The sequence below is a fragment of the Nylanderia fulva genome, unplaced genomic scaffold, assembly GCF_048542155.1.
Source record: "Nylanderia fulva isolate GAGA-0341 unplaced genomic scaffold, ASM4854215v1 Scaffold44, whole genome shotgun sequence".
Taxonomy (NCBI): domain Eukaryota; kingdom Metazoa; phylum Arthropoda; class Insecta; order Hymenoptera; family Formicidae; genus Nylanderia; species Nylanderia fulva.
The window spans coordinates 780,934-801,686 of NW_028190521.1; the positions used below are offsets into that span (position 1 = coordinate 780,934).

Genomic DNA, 20,753 nt, shown 5'->3' on the forward strand with positions numbered 1-20,753 from the left:
TTTCAGATTTTTAAAGTCAAATTAATTTTAATACCTACAAAATATTCAATTCTATACAATTACGATAAAAAATATAGTGTGCAAAACGGATTTAGCGTGTGTTTCACGAGATTCCTGACGAATTCTGCGACGGAGCAAGGACCGAATAAGTGCGATCGTTTGAGAAGAATTCTTGGGTGACGTATGCGCGCGAATTCGTCACCGAGGACAGCCCCTTGAGCGAGAAAACGTAACGAGCGACGCGCGCCCTCCGCGAAGCGAAACTTAAACGAGATTATCGGCCTCTTCTAGGACAAAGGGACGCGTGAATAATTTGACGCAGCCGGTACCCGGCAGAGCCTGCGAAGACGCACACAGGAATTCTTGAAGCCGAAGGGGCCGACGTCCGAAAGCGGGTACCGGGATTCCGAACTAATTCGCGGCAACACCACGTGCTAATCCGTCTTAAGTTAATACTGGAGAAGCAATAATCGCCCGGCACGCCTAGCACGACGAACCGATCAATCTGCATCCGGCTTCCGGCCGCTTTACATGTTGCGGAGAAGCGCAGATCGATCCTTCATAGATCACACTTGGAGAAACTTGTCATATGTTTTAATACAGTTAAGTCAGGTAATTTAAATTAGAGAAGGGCGACAGATCGCGTTGATCGTTTGAGATGGAATTGATATTTATTTTGGAACGAATAATACGAAAAATATATAATAAACGCAAAAAAAATGTATAATTAATTACTATATAATATACATATAATTAATTACTATATAATATACTATATAATATACTATATAATATACTATAATTAATTACTATATAATATACAGAATTTTTTAAGTACAAAAAATTTAAAGGGATATTCCTTGATATTTTGACATTTTGGCATTTGACACTTTGACAACTTGTATTTTAAAAACAAAGTAGTTTGGGGCAAATGTTTATAAGATCTTTTTTTCATAAAATAAGCCAAGGAATATCTCGTTCAATATTTTGTACTTATTGTTAGAAAACATCCTGTATACAGGGTGTTTCAGGAAAAATGGTCAGTATTCTAGGACATGATTGTACACATCATTTTAAACAAAAAAGTTTATATAAACATGTGTCCTATTCTAGATGATTATAAAAATACAACATATTCAGTCTTAAGAACGAATATATTTATTAACTTATTAGACTCAAATTCTATGAAACAATTACATTAAATTTTAAGCTTACAATTTATTTGAATAATTAATATTAATTAATAAACAATAATTTCAATTAATTAATACTAATTTATACATGAGTGAATAAGAGTCATTTTAATTACAGCAGAAACCTAAAATTATAACCTAATCATTAGAACTAATAAGCCAATAATTAACATAGAACTTATCAAACATGATCTGCTGTTTACATTCGTAACATGGTAACAAAAAACGACTATTTAATATAGTCGTTTCATAGCATTTTTTTGCTAATAATAATAAGTTAATTCAATATGTATTCGTTCTTAAACTTGAACACGTTGTATCTTTATAATCGTTCAGAATAAGATACATGTTTATATAAACTTTTTTGTTTAAAACGATATGAATAATGTCCTAGAATCAGTGTTTGCTGTTATCTAAATAAAATTATATAGATAAAATTTTGATGTCATCTTATCTTTACAAAGATAATAAAAATGTTTTTTTCTATATCTGCATCTTATTGTTAGATTAAAAAAGTGTTATCTTTACTAAATTACTAAAAAAGTGTTATTTTTACTAAATAGTAGAATTTATGCACTAAGCAACAAAAAATAAAAACATTAATATATAATATTTTTATATCTCTTTTATAATTTACATTCTTTTTACAACTATGTTTACATAAACGGTTTTAAAAATAATATTATCTGAAAGTTATGTAGATGAACCGTCATATAATTTATCCTTTATCAATTTTATTCTTTATCAATATAATTTAATATCTTGAATAATTTTCGAGATATATCAAAAAAGCAAAAATCCATTTTATTTATGAGGAATGATTTCATCCCTTAAACCATAATTCAGCACAAACAAAAAATAGCTTTGCATTACAGATGAACTACTCTACGTACCCAAAGTTTCAGAATTTTTTAAATTTTCGGGAAGTACCTGACTTCCCTTGCTGACCAATTTTTCTCGAAATCCTGTATAAAACGCGCACAGTTGCGCCAAAAATATTCCTTGTCAAAATCGAATGAAAACTCACCAGCGGCGGGTAGAACGCGGAGCTGTCCATTCCAATACTGGGGTAGGGTCCCTGATCGGTGGTCGAGGGCGTCGGCGTGGGGTAGGAGGAGTAGGAGGTCGCGGTGGGCCCTAGCCGGGGGTAAGCGCCCAACGCCAGCCTCGCGGCGCTGTCGTACTGACAGCTGCATACCGTCTGGCCCGTCATCGGGTCCGTCATCATGGGCCTGCCGTTCTCGCAGCAACCGGGCCCGGTGGCTGCGCCCCCGACGGGGGTCGTGGCGCCACCGGTGCCCGCGGGCCCGATCCCCGTCGTCGTGGTCGCCGTCGACGAGGGTGACAGGCCCCCCGGGCTCAACGCACTCCCCGACGACATGGCCGGCGAGGTCGCCGTCGTCGGTTGTCCGCCGCTCACCAGGAGCTGAAAAATATACATGGGATGGTTAAAGGGATCCTAAATGTCTTTGAGAAGTTTGCTGTTTTTCCTGTTTTATCGACAAAAATTGAGGTTAGATAAATTATAAATCTATTTATTGGCTATACGGATTGTTTTTACATGAAATTAGATCAGGCCGGAGTTGGCATTGGATAAAGAAATAAAAGTGAATAATTAGATATTAATTTGGAAGCCTAGTGAACGAGAATAACTCATCCTACATCTTCGTGCACACATGAAGCCTCGGGAAATATAAGGAAATAAATATTCATCCGTGCTCTTGCAATTATACTATATGTTAAAAGGATCCTAAACGTCCTTGAGAAGTCTGTTGTTTTTTTCTCTTTTATCGACAAAATGTGAGGTTAGATAAACTATAAATCTATTTATTGACTATATGGATCGTTTTTTACCTGAAATTAGATCAGGCCGGATTTGGCATTGGATAAAGGAATAAAAGTGAATGTTTAGATATCAATTTGGATGCCTAGTAAACGAGAATAACTCATCCTACATTTTCATGTGTGCACGAAAATGTAGGATGAGTTATTCTCGTTTATTAGGCTTCCAAATTTATATCTAAATAATCACTTTTATTCCTTTATCCAATGCCAAATCCGGCCTGGTCTAATTTCAGGTAAAAAACAACCCGTGTAGCCAATCTTCTTCTTCTTAATTCTTCGTGACAGGTACGACTTTCGGCTATCAGTGGGTTATAATATTTATATTTTTCCGTATATACGACAAAGGAAAAAAGAATTTCGGACGAAACACGTCTAAACGCGTCAAAGGACGCTAAAAAACTCCCGTATAGCCAATAAATTTATAAATAGATTTATAGGTTATCTCACCTCACATTTTGTCGATAAAACAGGAAAAAACAACAGACCCAAGGATGTTTAGGATCCCCTTAACATAGTATAATTGCAAAAACACGGATGAATATTTATTTCCTTATATTTCCCGAGGCAAATATATGGAAAGGCAATTTTTCCAACTTATTTCGTGTCGATATATATGCAGTTTTGCGTAGCAGAAACTATTTGTTTTCCTTCTGAACGGATTTCCATTTTGCATTCTCTTCACTCTCTTTTCAGTGATACATATAAATGACACATCAAGCGGTAGCTGCTCGCACGCAAATATGCATAGACATGTCGTGATAAGAGTATTGTATATGTATACTATATTGTATATGTACATTACATTGTGTATTACATATTCACGTACGATTAGAGAGACGTAAAAAAAAAAATCTATTTTTTCCCCGTTGTCTTTTTAATCAATTTACATCGCCTCAACGACTTTCCGATATTTGCAATAAGCATGAATATGTTGAATAGCAAATATATTGTATATACATTTATATGAAATACAAAAATTGTAAAATGCTCGATTAGAAGTCAACTCGTAGATGTTGCATATTTATAAAGTAATAATCACTAAAAGTGTAAATTAACAAACTTAATATTAAAAAATTATTTTAATGATTTATTTAACATTATATTAAATCAAGATTGTAAATGTAATTATTTATTATTTCTTAATTAATTATTATTTAATTAGTAGACAAAATTATTCTGTAAAAATATCTTATAAGAGAAAATTAATCTAGAGGCAGAAATTGTTTATAACATCATTAATAATTCTTTTAAAAATTCTTTCAACAGAATAAATGAAAAAAAAATGTTTCGAGTATATATTTTTTCTTTTTTTTTACGAGAATCTTATGCACTATGGAAGATCTTCTACAATCAGAGCTTCATCTTTTTAGAAAAAAACATATTACGAATAAACGTAGTACAATGTACATTTCATACGGTATTCAATTTTATCGGAGGTGAATCTCGGCGAATAATCGCGAACGATTATTCCCTGACGATTAATAGCTCCGTATAAACAGCTCCCGTATAAACAGAAAGACGTCACTCTCTCATGTGCGTTACCTCGCGCTAAATTGGCCTATTGTAAATGAGAACGGAATAAATCCCAGTAATTAATATGGCAAGGGCGCGAAATTATTTCCGTATATACATATATATATGTATTCACGTTGATAAAGTCTTTCCCTCTCGAACTCTCTTCCGTTGTACAAATCGAGAAGAAAAAAAGAGAGAGATAGTACGGAAAAAACACTAAAAACAAAACTCGATTATATAGATCTTTCTATTCGTAGATCGTATCGAAAACACGAGAGTGTGTGATGGATAGGATTTGTCGACGAGAAATTTATTTTCACAAACGATTTTCCCTCGCATTTTTATTTAGCGTTCGCTTCCCTCTCTTTCTCTTTTCGTGAATTATTGAAATGCTTATCAATGTCAATGTCAGTGTGCGTTTAGAAAAATACAACGATCAAGTTTTTGCGGTCAAGTTTTTTGCATATATATTGATGGGATTTTTTATCGCACGACAAAACTGTCTCTCGGTTGTTAAGCAATTCCTTGGAGACGGTCGCTTCGATTTTCTGTTTATTCGAAGTTCGACTATTAATATATGATACTTCCACGACAACATATGATTGCGATGTTTTTATTTCAAGGAAGAAATAATTTTCGCCTGTAATTTACGTGACAAGTATTTATCCACGACGTAAAGTTAAATTACTCTACGTAATTTTTCATTTAATTCAGATAGATTTAATTTTTAACTTAATAAATGGAATAAATTTTTATTCAATAAATTCTAATTTAATTTACTAAATTTCTAATTTAATTTAATAAATTAAAATTTATTAATTTAATTTAGAATTTTTAGTTTAATTACGAATTTCGTCTTCGTGGGAAAAAATCCGAGGAAATTCGCTTTTCCGGGACATCTCTAGCCGGATACAGCTCGCAATGTTTACAATCTTGGACGCGTCATCGATTTTTCCGCGCGCGTCAATAAACCCGCGTATTTTCACAAGAAATATCCCGGGACTTGGCGTTGCAAAAATAGAAGGGCGAAGAGAAGGCGAGGTAGATCCAACTTTCGTGAACAGAAGCTTTCCCGGACATTTTCATCTCTTGGTACATACATATGCGGTGGCAAACTTCGAGTTACGTGCGCATGCGCATATATTATGGACATATAAGATAGAGCCAACATGCCATACATTTCCTCAGGATATACCCAGATAGCCACAGTAATTATTATGACATCATTTTGACATCAAAATCTCTGCTATCTGGGTAAGTTTAAAGTCCTAGATAACAGAGATGCGACACTCATGGTCGATAGGTTCGATATATCAAAAACCGACATTTTGTTTCCTTATGGGCACTTAGGCTGTATTTGCTTTGACGCTTTCAGCGCTATAAACATCTTCTGTCTTCGTTGCACATCAAATATCAAATGAAGACAGAAGATGCTTATTGCACTGAAAACGTCCAAAACGAACGCAGCTTTAGGAAGACGAGACGCTAAAGATAGAAGTTAAGTTAGGTTAAATTAATACTCTCTAAACTCAATACTCTCTACTAAATATTTAGACAAATAAAAATACTTACACCATAATAATAGCTTTATATTGCACTTTGTATTTCTCCGTAGACTCTATTTCTCCGTTATAAACTTAATGTTTTCAATTTTGCATGTATTAAAGAACACCAGTGAGGAAATACAATGGCGTTGTGACCACGTGATTTTGACAGCCAATCAGGCCATGCTCGTGAGTGTCGCATCTCTGTTATCTAGGACTCCAATAAGTTAAGTTTGACAGAACGGATAGAAAGGCAAAACATCAATGAATCTGCGTCCTTTTCTGCGCATTAATGTCAGCAATGGCCGACAATTAATTGTCAATAATCTGATGAATAAATATAGTGTTATGCGTCAATAGCTTTCGAAAGACGACTGCACATCCTATCTGCGCAGATAAAGAGAGAAAATTCCCCTATGTTTTGCCTCTTCATCCATTCTGCCAAGGGCATTCATGGGTCTATCTTACATGTCTATCGCGTCGTTCACGCATAACCAGTGTTTGCTGTTATCTAAATAAAATTATATAGATGATTATCTAAATGAAATTTTTGTACATCATCTTATATCTTTATATAGATAATAAAATATGTATTATACATATCTGCGCGCGCATCTTAGATGAAAGAAAGTGTTATTTTTATTAAATTATCTAGAATAATATTCAGATATAACTTGATTTAGAATCACAGCACTTAAAAATACTTAAAAGTGTTTTTATTAAGTAGTAGAACTTAAGCAATAAAAACTTACAAATTAAAATATATATCATTTTTATATCCTTTTTATAATTTACATTTTTTTGTATAATAAAACTGTATTTATATAAGAGATCTTAAAAAAATATATAATATTATATAAGGTATAATATATATAAGTTATCTAGATGAATCACCAAATAGTTTTATCTTTTATCTAGATATATTTAAAACAAAATCATCTTTATCTTGTCTAAGATCAATTTACATATTTTCATCTCATCTTGATCTAGCTAGTTTTTAACGATACAAAGTTTAAGACCAAAAAAATTTATAAATTTATCATTTCTACCCAAAAAATAATGCAAACTATTTTTACTTTTGTGGTGTTATAAAATGATCTTGTAGCTATTAATAAAAAAAGATGCAATTAGCGAAATATTATATTTCTATTTTTTCTGTGATCTTTATTACTTTGGTCTTAAACTTTTTGATGGTAGTGTATATGGTTCTCGTCGTCTTTTCCGACGTGCTTTTTTTTTCTCGCCTCTAACGAAACGTTCCGGCGACACCTCCAGCGTGCGTGTCTGAAGCCATTCGCGTCCTGCTGGGATCCCACCCGAACCTTTTAAGATCTCGCTTCCACCCCTGCAGCGGTCGTCGCGAAAATCCTTCGGATCTCTATCCCTCTCTCTTTCTCTCTTGTATCATCTTCGCCTTGGCGAAGCAACCCCTCGAGAAGCCGAGTGCGAATCCCACCGTCGGAGAGTTTTTCGCTCGAGCCTACGTATTTTCTCCTTTAAACGATCGTCAACACGTGTGTGCGAGGACGACGCTAAATAATTCCAAATTCAAGGATCGTTTGCAAACACATCAGCTAGAAAAGTACCTTCATTAATACTCGATGTTTTGTGGTTTGCGTAATGGTATCATTGATCAAGTAGGTTTCTACTCTTTGGAAAATAAGACACAAAAGTGGCGAAAGCTCCATTATTCGACGTCATCGTCCGGAAAATAGCAGACATTATTCGCATGATTTCTTGAACAAAACATACTCAGCCGCAATCTGATCTCTATTAATTTCAGACGTAAAAAAGTTGAATCGTTCTTAAAGTTTCCTGAATTCGTGAACGATCGATATAATAGCAAGTAATCGACATATAATTCAATAATTGAAATAATAATTCAATTTTCTTCTTTCTCCGAAGCCTTGACTGAATCAATTGATCTCTCCACGCAAAAAATTGATATATTATGATAAAAAATAATTTATACATATTGGCAATGTGATAGTTAATAAATCTTAATTTTTAATGCAAAGCATAAAATATTTTCTTCATCTCTAAAAGAATAAGAAATTTTAATTTAAATTAAAATTTTTTTAAACCGTGCTTAAATAGGCCAAGTGAAAATGCTGAAGTATCGCTATCGTTTATTGTTATCGCATAGTCGATAATTTTCATTATCACAAAAGAAAAAGAAACGAGCGGCTTCTTCTGAGAACAATAAATCAGTGTCGTTTATCGCAACGATTAATCAAAAGAGATAGTCGACCAATAATATAATCTGCCTCACGAAATTGACAAGATTCGTCACTTTGTCGAGATAGAAAGGATTCTCGATTACAACTTTCACCATGTACAACTCAAGTAAAGATCTTTGTAGCGACAGAACGCATGACATGGTCGACAAAGAATGTGATTCGAGATTCGCTTTTTATTTTGTTACAATCGCGAGAATCTCTCATGCAAAGCGGAAGACGTCGTGACAAAGCGTATTGTGGGTAAAACTATTTTCTCCGGGGTGTCTACTCAAATCTAGCAAAAAAAATTCCCCACCTCTCAGTTACTTTTGTTCAAAATTTCCGGATAAAGAGACTTTTGAAATTCAGCATTTATAAATAATCCTTGCTCCTTTTTATAATACTTTCTACTTATAGGAAAAATAAAGAGCTTTTTAAGTTTCAAATGTTAGATTTTGAAAAATGTGACAAAAGATTCAATTATTTATTATTAAAATTACAATCAAGAATATATAGATATGTATTTTAACATTTTGTTTATATATTAAATATATAAATAGAAAGAAAAGTATTCATAATTATTTCTGCAATTTAGTCAATTAATGATTACAATATAAAAGCAAATGATCAAAGAAAGAGAGAATTTTTTAACAAATTCCAATAAAATTGGTTGATAATTCCCTAATTTTTCTAGGTAAAAAAGAAAGCCTTGAGAATTTCAGATTCCTCGAAAGGACATGCACTCTATTAAAAGTGCGTGCGGATCGATCTTGCCTGACTCTCGTTGCATATTCTTTTTTTTTCAATTTCTTTTTAAATTTTATTCCCCTTAATAGGTCCTGATTTTTCTACGTAAAAAAGAAAGCCTTGAGAATTCCAGATTCCTCCAAAGAGTACATGACACCCTCTTAATTTGCACGCATTTATTAAAAGTGCGTGCGGATCGATCTTGCCTGACTCTTGTTACATATTCTTTTTTTTCAAATTTTATTCCCTATAATAATTCCCGATTATTCTACATAAAAAAGAAAGCTTGAAGAATTCCAGATTCCTCCAGGGAGTACATGACACCCTATTAATTTGCACGCGTTTATTAAAAGTGCGTGCGAGGATTGATCTTACCAATCTCTCGTTGCATATATTTTTCTCAAATTTTACGCTGCATATATATATGTATATTACCCTTTCATTCATCTATCTACAATATACACGCACGTTCTTGCCATTTATCGATACATCCGCATCGTTGCACGCGGCTGCGTAAACACGCACGTACGTTCATAGGCGCGAACAAAGGGAGAAAAAAGGGGTGAAAGAAAAGGGAGGAAGGGGCAGGGAACGAAAGAACCCGGAGAAATCGAAGTCCTCCAAGGACAGCTTTTGTGTACACGTATTCGTTGCGAACGGGCTTGTATAAACAGGATTACAAGTGTTTCCAAGTGAAACTGAATAGTATTCCGTTACGGGGTTAATCATCCCGTCATCGATTATCATCTACGAGAAAATAATCGACATCTGGCTTCGTTCTTATTACATTAAACTCTTATTTAAGGGGATCCTAAACGTCCTTGAGTTTCAGTTCTGTTTTATCGACAAAATGTGAGGTTAGATTCAACTATAAATCTATTTATTGACTATACGGATTGTTTTTTATCTGAAATAAATCTTTTTCCTGTAGAAATTTAAGTATTAATATTAACAAATGTGGGAACGCTTTTATTTCAGGTAAAAAACAGTCCGTATAGCCAATACATAGATTTATAGTTTATTTAACCTCACATTTTGTCGATAAAACAGGACTGAAACGCAAGAACGTTTAGGATCCCCTTAATCATCATTCTCGCGCAAAACGCGCGAATACCTAAATAACAAAAGTTATTACCCTCTCCTCTTCGTTCCTTCCTTCCTGTGTGTTTGCGATAGAATTTACCGGTAGCCGGAATATTTCAACGTTTTCTCAAGCAGCGATGCTCGAATCCTGTTATTTGCGTTTTTTTTTTGTTTTTTTAAAGACGTATGTTCGTAAATCCATTACAACAAACTGGCAGCCACCAATTACGCGGACGCGCGGTTTATACTGGAAAGATGGCGACCGGAGGAAGGGAGGAGAGGGATGGGAGATTGAATGCGTGGTCGATCTTTTCGCTCGCCTGCCTTTCCTCTTCAGAGACCGCTCCTCTTTTACAAGCTGCGGCTTCTATCTCTCTTTCTCTCTCTTCTTTTCTTTTCCTCTTTTTCTAGCGCGCGCGCATGTATTTTTCTCTCTCTTCACTGAAATCGCAACCAATCGCGGCAAAAGCGAGCAGAAAATCCGCAAGATTCTCCCTTAGACCTTTCCGGTAGGAATTCTTGTACGACAACGACATTACGGGGAGAGAAAGAGAGAGCCCTTCTTCTCTCGACAAATTAGCCGCCAAGCGGAAAGACTTTGTAATATGCGGACAGAAGAGATCTTCCATTAAAATTTAACAGAATGCCGAGGTTTCGAAGCAGTCTGCAAATTTGCGAAAAACAACGTCGCCGATAGCCAACTATACTCGATACGTAATTAATTGTCCCTCTTTTCTCACGATATTAATTGACTGACTGTTGTTTTGTAAAAAAAAATCTTTAATAATTTTTTCTTTAAATTTTTCGACTCGATTAGTTTTAAAAATAATCTTCATGTTCGCAAAAATATGTGCTTTATCGTTAAAATAAATTTCTTTTTCTCCTCCCTTTTTCTCTTCCGTCTCTTTTCCACCCTAAAACATTAATCATATTTTTCATACAAAATAGAATTATATATCTCATAATAATTTTTTGTTTAATAATAAGAACGTAGATATTTGAGAATCGCCAGACAGAATTTAAAAAAGGTAAAAATCTTCTCTCGACCGTACTGGCAAATATTATTTATTCAATCACAACGTTTCGACCCTTCTTTGAGTCCTTATCAAGTGATTTGTAAAATTAAAAATAAAATTATAATTCTAAGATGTCAAGAATTAATTTTTTGTTTACTTTGCATTTTGCAGAACTCGATTATTCCTAAAAATAATCTTCATGTTCTTCAGCTTTGTCGCTAAAATTAATTCTCTCCTCCCTCTATCTTGCCCTCCATACAATCGAGAGCATTAAAATCGAGTTACTCCACATCTGTCAAATAAAATTGAGTGCACCGACGCGACGACGCAATTTTCACAGTACGACACGGAACGGTTTATTTAATACTTAAATCCGACGGACGGATGGATAATGCAGAAAGTTTACAAATATGTATATACGGACGGATTGTTGGTCGGCGAACTTAATGCGACGTGCGCGGAAAGCCGTCACGAAAGTTGCGAGCGTTACACGGGCGAGACAGTTCCCCACGTTAATTACGTCCGTCTGAGGAGATGAGACGCGACGCGACGAACGGACGATGTCACGTGGGGATGAGAGAATTCCGCGAGCGCGCGGCTGTAAAAACGTCACCGCGCGCGAGCGGGATCTATTTGAGGCGTGTTAAAGACCGCTGTTAAAGCGGTAGTAACTCGACGTTAAGAAGGCGCGAACGTGTCGCGGGGGTATCGCGACAGGGGTATTTTTACGCGGCTCGTTGAAGCGTTTATCGACGCCCCGAGGAGGAAATCCTTACGAGCATCCGGAATTAAATTGGCGGCCGAAGGAAAAATTCCGAAAAATTCTCTACCTTCTCTCTTTTAGATGGAGAAGACCTGTCAAACTTGGCTTTCATGGAGTCATAACTTTTGAGTGGTTAAATTAAGTAGGAAGGAGAGTGATAGAAATGTTATTGAAGTTATTGAAATTGCATAGATCGGGATTGTTATCTCTTGGATATTCAAATTTGCGAGCGTGAAAATTGTTTTTCTTATATAGGACATCGAGGTATCGTATGATAAATTGACGCGTTAAAGGTGGACAAAGTGCTGACAAGTATAAAAGTAGATACAAGGTAAGTTATGCTGATATTAATTATGTCGGCCGATAATTATCGGTATAAATATAAATGATAAATACGAGTATTATGGCATGCTTGGAATGTAGGAAACAATAAAAAAACACCAGGTTCTGATATATGCGAGTCTTGTGTTTAATTGACTGCGCGTTTTTTACCATTCAGAATGATATAAAGAAGCGTAAAGGGAATCAAGCAATCAATTTAGATGGTTTCTGACTAATCTGGATATCTAGATTTTTATAATTTTCAGTTTTCATGTAAATTTTTGAAAAATCAAGAATAGAGATAAAAAAAGGTACAATTCTAAATGAAGATCATTATTAGAGTTATGGATAATTTCAAATAATTCTGGGAATAATTGAATACATAGGTCCATTAATATTATTAATTTCGTTATTATTGTGAGTTTTTTTTCATATTTTTCTTTCTCATTGCTCTCATAACTAGTTACACATTGTAATGAAAACTGAAAAGCAATTAATCCAAGCAATATCCAAGGTTGCAACTTTCAATCCATTTATCATGTTCTGCTAATCCAGTTAAACCAGTAGTATATTTATTAACTCTAATAATTAATACTGTATAATGACTCAATACAGATATTCATATTATCTAATAATAAGCAAGGGTTGTACTACATAAATATTCCAAAGAATGTGTGTGATGTTGATTCATAAAAAATCGACTCTAATATATCATCTCTTCTTTTACTTAGCGCTTCATGTATTTTGCTTTTAATCTTTCTCTTGTCTTTTTCCCTTAATATTCATTTCAATACACTAAAGAAGAGAAATTATAATAATAAATACGATTATAATTTTTTTAAACATCAAAATTAATTTCTTTATAATATTTTTCCCGCGTATTTATTTCACACAATTATTTATTCTCTATATCCCAAAGGATATATCCCAGACCTACATAAATCATATATTTATCTTTCTCATATTTTCTCGATATGAGGCTATGGAAGATAATTAAATGGTTTGTCAAAATTTATTTTACACAAATATTTATTTTCTGTATTCCAAATTCATCCTAGTACTAGATAAAAATTATGTACTTATTTTTCCGTTTCTCACATCCCTTACAACACGAAATATTGACGGAATATTGCAAGAATATTGTTTTGCAAGATTGAAATATTAGTTGATTTCCATTTTCATCAAAACTCAGATAAATCTCACTTCTGTTTTTTTTTTAATGTGGATGTTGAAGACGTAAGTGTTCTGATGTAAGTAAAAAACAATTATTGCATGCAATATTCCTGAAAGGTTGCCACAATATAAATATGTCCACTCCCAAACTATATTGTGCAACATTTCTGCAATAATGCTGATTTATTTCTGCAAACGTGAATATAATATTTATAAAATATTGCAGAACATTTCTTATTTCTTACTTTCTTCATTTATTCAGATATTTATTTGTCCGATTTCTGAGCAATCAATTTAATATTAGCACAATATTGCTGCAATATTTGTAATATTGAAATATTTCTGCAATATTTTAGCAATATTTCGTGCTGCAGGGGATTCTATCTCTCGATGTGGGGCTAATTTTTTCAAACTTCTTTCTAAAGAGAGCCTTTTCTCGGCCCGATTGATTTAATTTCCGTCTCTCGTCAACCCTTTGGAAATTCGCGAAGAAAAAAAGGGCGATAAATTCGCGCTCGCGCGCTCGCTCACGAAAGAGGCCGTTTCTATGCGAACGAAAAAGAAAGACAGAGAGAAAGAGAGGGACACGTGTGCACCTTTAAAAACCCGCAACCGGTTTCTCCACGCGACGTGCGTGTAAACGCGAGACAACACACAAGAGCCCGAAGAAGACCGTTCGGCAAGTACGTGCGAGAATTCGTGGCGTAATTGCCGATTCCGTCAATCATCGGGCGACGGTGTTTTCATGCCGCTGCCAAATCCCGCGTGTGATACGAGATAAACAGCGCGTAATAACAAAGTATAACCGAATATAACGACGGCATAATAATGCGAGTTAACGAAGTGAGCGGGGTCCACTGCACCACGCGAAATTCCCTTTTTCCAGACATGCGATCGTGAGAAGAGCATAAAATGAAAGGCTAATATCTCGCCGGGCATTATTGTAAACCAATGGACGGAGAGGAGAGACGACGTTGCAACAAAGTTGTACTTTTTTACGCTGTAATTACATGGGCGCGGCAATTTGTATATCATTAAAGCTATATATATATATGCATATCGGGAATAAAAATTTCCGCACGAAAATCCTCAAAGCCAGATACACAATATCTTTAATAAATTATAATTAACCGACCTAATGATCGAGAGAAAAATAAATCGGATTCCTTCTTTATATACAGCCTTTTCCTAATTTTATTATTTTTTTCTAAGTAATATATACATCTACATATATATTATTTTGTATTTTTTTCAAACATTATTATTTATATATTATTATTATATTTATTAATTATATTTAATTTTATACTCTATTATTATATTATATATTATTATTATATTTATATATTATATACATATATAGATTCTATATATTGTTCTTGCCATGTACACTACAGTGTAACGATTTCCTAACTCTCTCTCTCTCTCTCTCTCTCTCTCTCTCTCTCTCTCCGGCTCTCGGATATCGCCTAATTACTAGTTCATGAAAGCAAGAGGAGTGGCGAGAATTAGCGATGCGTTCACATTCGCAGTTGAGTTAGCTCGTCGATCTCTCTCGCGTCACTCCTCTGCCAAGGGTTCGCGTCGATTCCCTCGCGATAACAATGGCCGCGAACAGCGCAAAAAGAGGGTGGCGTGAATGAAAGCGAGAGAGAGAAACCTACAGAGCACGATCCTGAAAATCGATATCGCGGATGCCGAGGCGCTTCCGTGTCGACGGTCGTAATTATATGCCGCGGTGCACGATATACCGCGTTGCACGATTCCCATTATTGCCATCACGGTAGTGTAACTTATTGTTAGCGAACAGAGCGCACGATGCTCGAGCATAGATAGAGCGACGTCGCTGAATGACGGAACGATCGCGACCAGTTTAACCATTTTAGTGTATGCGCGCAATTGCACACTCGCAAACTTATATACAGACGTGTTCAGATTATTGGACTCAAACATATTTTTATGCTCATTTTATTTTTATGTTTAAAATTATTCACAAAGTTATATCTTTTTACATTTTTCAAGTTAATTATATTTATTTATTTTATGAAAGATTTTGAAGATTTCTTTATAATTTTTATTCCTAGAAATTACTAGAGAGAGCAAACATCTTTTTCAGTGATGGAATCTAATAATAAAATAATTTATCTTAATTGAATTACAATTATTTGACAATACAGAATACTTTTAAATTGTCAAAATTTTGACGTTTGGGGAAGTAAATTTTTGTGCTTAGAAATTATTAGAGAGACCACACATCTTTTTTTAGTGGTGGAATCCAATATAATAAAATAATTTATCTTAATTAAATTACAATTATTTAACAATACAGAGTGTTTTTGAATTGTCAAAATTTTGACGTTTGGGGAAGAAAATAATTTTTGTTCCTAGAAATTATTAGAAAGAGCACACATCTTTTTCAGTGGTAGAATTCAATAATAAAATAATTTATCTTAATTGAATTACAATTATTTAACAATACAGAGTGTTTTTGAATTGTCAAAATTTTGACGTTTGGGGAAGAAAATAATTTTTGCGCCTAGAAATTATGAGAAAGAGCACACATCTTTTTCAGTGGTAGAATCCAATAATAAAATAATTTATCTTAATTGAATTACAATTATTTAACAATACAGTGTTTTCGAATTGTCCAAATTTTGACGTTTGGAGAAGAAAAGTGATTTTCTTCTTAAATATTAAAATGTAATTTCGAGTATGTAATAATTTGTGCATACATATATCCACACTAAGAAGAACCTCCCTTTTCGATTTGTAAATATAATCCAACTGAAAATAAAATTCAGAAGATTGAAAGGAACCTGACTCGATCGTGATTTTTTCTGAAACGCGTTCTCCTTTTTTATTTTTGTATTCTTTGATTATGATAATTTCTGTAATAGTTAAACGTTCTTGAACGGAGTGAACGATGTAAATCCTTCTTGCGATTTATTTCTACACGGAATGTATCTTATTACTGTTCCTTATCTACACCGATGATTACGACGATTTCAAGGAGACAAGAGAGATAGCGCGATATACAGAGATATAGAGATAGAGAAAGAGAGCTCATTGGCAAATATTAAGTAATCAAAGCCACCGAGGTAGAATTAATTCGCAATTAAAATTACAATTGTAGATTTTACGACTCGTCCTGCAGTTCTATCTACGGGCGCGCGAGAGAGTCGCGTTATAAGTAGAGTATAAACATCAATTATCGCATATGCTTAGAAATCATTGGTACAAGGTAGTTATTATCTTATGGCATCGACGTGCAACGCGCACTTGTTCGTAAACCATGACAAATTTCGTAACGCCATTTAGATAATTATACATAATTACTACGCTTATGTACATGTTAATCATTCGGTTTCCAACGGTACAACCGGATCTCCTACTCCATTTTTGCGATATATGTAGATTGACGAAGAAATGAACGAGGCTCATCGTCGTCAACGTCACATTGTAACCTACATTTAATCTCATAATATTAAAAGAACAACATTTTTTTGCACATGTGCATTCCGATGTGCAATAAATATACTATTTTTGGATAGTTTGTCGCAAAAAGATATTAATAAAACATATAATCGAAGTAATCGTGCAAGTCGATCGAAGTCGTTAGACGTTGCTCAAGTTTTACACCGCTCTCGACACTTGTAACTCCAACGAATTCATAGGACTCGGATAATCTCTCATGGGATGAGAGACAGAGATGTGTTGCAACGCTAGATGTACGGATTACATCGAAATAGCCAAGTTTCTCCTCAAATTACTTCACGTCCCAATGAATCAATCAAGTACGCGGTATTTATTAAAGTGAAGGCACCGCGTCGCTCATCGGCACGATTATGCAGATTCTTGGACGGCATAGAAAGAGAGAGAGAGAAGTCTCGGTGCAATATTTTAATTTCTCTTCCTTTTTCTCCCGGCGGGAATATCAGCTGTGCCTCTCTCCGTGTCTGGAATACATGGAGGCTTCAGCTTTGACGTTTGCGGCAAATATTGTAATAATGCAATTTACAGCGCTCGCTCGCTTGCAACGGATCCTCCGATGCGGGCAAACCTCCTCTCTACCCGTATTATTGCCGTCTAGAGTCGGCGCAGAGGCTGCACCTGCGCGACCCTCGGTGCACTTTACGTATGCGCCGCTTTTATCGAGCATTATTTATTTCCATCTTCCTCCTTTTTTTTTTAGAACATGCGACGCCGAGCACGTGCATCATCCCGCGTCAAAATTTCGCTCCAATTTTAATGGCGCATCTTTTTTTTACCTTTACTGGACTTTCGAGGATCTCGATAGAGGTTTCATTTATTTAGGTGCGAGAGATTTTATATATTTAAATCTTTTTTTAAACAAGCACAGAACATTTTAATTATTAAATATTTTGTTCATTAAAATAATCACCTTGACAACACTTTCCCAACGAGATAAAAAAATAAATTCCGCTTTTATAAAATTGTTGTATCTAAAAGTAAGTTCAGGTTTAATCTCTATTTTATTCTAAAATTGTAATCTATTTCAAATGTGACAGTCTAGTTCTGTTACCGCATCTTCTTCAAATGCCGTACATATCTTACGATAGGCTCTTAAATTTATAAAGCAAATACGTCCGAATTGTACCAAATTCGACTGACATTTTAGATGGCTTCAAGTTCACAAAAAAGAGTAGACACCAAAGTTTAAAATTGATGTATATGCACTTTATGGTGCACATAAAAGTTTATGTTTTGCAAATTACTACAAAAATAATAAAATAATTTCTTGCAGTGAAATTCAGCTCCTATTTTTCCGAAAAAGAACCAGAAAACTATAATTTAAATAATTTCGAAGAAAACTAAAACGACTACTTAAAGCATCAAAGTAAAAATGTTAGGTCAAAAATGAAGATTGAAAATAAAAGAAAAACTTTGGGATCCCCATCTTTGGGAAACAAAATTATAATGTCTATACCGGAAGTGTCCGAGAAGTGTAATACCACCCAGGTATCCAAATACGACAAGTTTTACGAGAAAATCAATATTTTACGAGAAAATCAATATTTTACGAGAGAATCAATATTTTTTTTAATTTTTAATGTCATAAAAAATGAACAAAATTGTCTCAAAGTCCGATTTTCCTATTTTTTTTCTGTTCAACATGTCAATTTGTTGAATGTAACGTTATTGCAATCTGTTTGCACGATACATTCCACGATTTGCATTGTACGCAAAATGAATTATTTTTTTGCTTCATATTTAATTCTAATATAAATTAAACGGCATCGTTAATGGAGCCATTCAAACGATTTCCGATAAATTCACCGGCGAGCGAAATTCCGACGCGCATCAGGATCAAGTGGAGGAAAAACTCAAACGAAACGCGCGGCTGAATATTCATCGCAGACCAACTAGAATTTTAATTACCGCCTATCTAATTTAACCCGACAACCAACACATAATATATCTTTATAATGCCGTATCGTCCGGCGTTTTGTTAACATTAATGTTATCCCGCATATTTTAACAGCGTATTTTAATATTGTGTGTGTTCACCGAGCGATTGTTATACAAACATGAATTTATGCGAGCACTGTGATACTAGTTAGTCATATGTTTTTCATGTAAATTTTGTCGATGTTTGCATCATTTTTTTCTCTCGTCTATTCTTAAATGATATATATTTATAGTCAACACTTAATTTTCTATCAACTTTCTTGTACATTAATCATACACGAGAATTATAGCAAATTAATTAAAAAGACTATAATTAGTTACTTCTTATAAATATTTATTTCAATACTGTCGAATAAATCATTTATTTAAAATTAATAATATAATATTTATTTGATATAAGAAAATCCTTTTCAAAACAAATAAATATTTATTTATTTTAAATCAATGATTTATTTGAACTAAATATGTGTTAATTTAACAATTTTTTTCAGTATATGATACTATATTATAAGAAAAATTATAATATACGAATAAAATAATAAAAGACGCATTTTATAGGTCTAACAATAAAGTTCTTTATATCACAGTACGCATATTAAAATTATACCTCGCGATTTTTCTTCTTTATATATATATATATATATATATATATACAAAGAGTAGGATAAATCCGATTAACGAGATAACGCTGACATAGTTGGAGGTATTAAAGCTGAAAACCGGACGGAAACTCGTTTTCAGTCAACGTCGGGGCAAACAAGTATTTACACATTTCAACCTCACAATATCTTTTTATTATTAATTACCGAACACTTTCTTGTTATTCTGCTTACATTTGCAGTCGACGAATTGCGTGTAATTCAGCCAGGAATGCAAATAGTTGAGATACATTTATGCATCCGATATATTTATATATGTATATATATATATCAATCTAAGATTACTGACTTGGGAAACGCAAGAATTCCTACTTCTACGCTTATTTACTCGATCCCCATAAGCCCATAATAACATCCTACGCGCAAAATTACATTTTTACGCATCGCAGAAAAAGGAAACTTATCAGTTAAGTCTGCGCGTGACTTCTCTTAATTACTAATTCCGTTCGGAAAATCCGCGAATGAGCATCAGCGTAAAAACAGCCATTATCTCATTAAGTTAAGGATATTGACGTTGATGAAGAAGAAATCTGTTTGCAAATAACCGCGAGTGCAGATCTCGCTTATTCTCTCCAAGAACCATCGACAGAAATATCGAAGATAATTAATCGCTCTACACGAGTAATGAATTAATCAATTATTTCCTTTTTTTTTCAGAAAAGCATAATGCAAATATTCACTTAGAATTTTTCCGCATCGATCGGTCGTATTTTTTATCCACGCGCTAATAAATTAAACTAATGATATAAATATAAATTAATAATAATAAATTAAGCTAATAAACATAAATAAATAAATAAAACACGCCATGAAAATGAGAGGGAAGGAGAAAAGATATAATTTGAGTTCACACTCGAAACATTTAACGCTAAATGTTAAATGATCTCCCGTGGGTATCGTTTCAAATAAAACAGCTGTTTTCGTATTTGACGTAAATTACGTTTCTCGCAATTAAATTATTGAGATCGGGAGTGGCGCGTCAGATGAGAATTCGACGATCGTTATTATTAACGTTATTATTAAGTTCCAGCATTATAGAACGCGAGAAGTCCCTTCCCATCACGCGCTCGAGCGACGGCCGTCGCTGAGTTTCCGCAGGCTCTAGCCTATCTAAGGCAGGTGCGCGTCTCTCTAAGGCGATCTCGCTTTCTTCGGGCGAGCTCGCGCGAATGTTAATTGTGCGCTATTATTGGCAACGACCAGTCGCGTGGAATTCCGCTTCTGCGATCGCTCCTCGTTTTGCGC

General features: G+C 34.2%; 1 protein-coding gene across 2 annotated transcripts in view; it reads right to left on the reverse strand.

The window, feature by feature from the left end:
* Positions 1–20,753, reverse strand: part of LOC114929546 (homeobox protein caupolican) — a 59,292-nt gene that overhangs the window by 37,386 nt on the left and 1,153 nt on the right. For both annotated transcript variants that reach the window (XR_003819269.2, XM_029301120.2), the window contains exon 2: positions 2,221–2,619. Coding sequence is in view for 1 of the 2 variants with exons in the window: in XM_029301120.2 (XP_029156953.1) it covers positions 2,221–2,619 (399 nt within the window). In the remaining variant the exon portion in view is untranslated. The remainder of the gene's footprint in view (positions 1–2,220; positions 2,620–20,753) is intronic.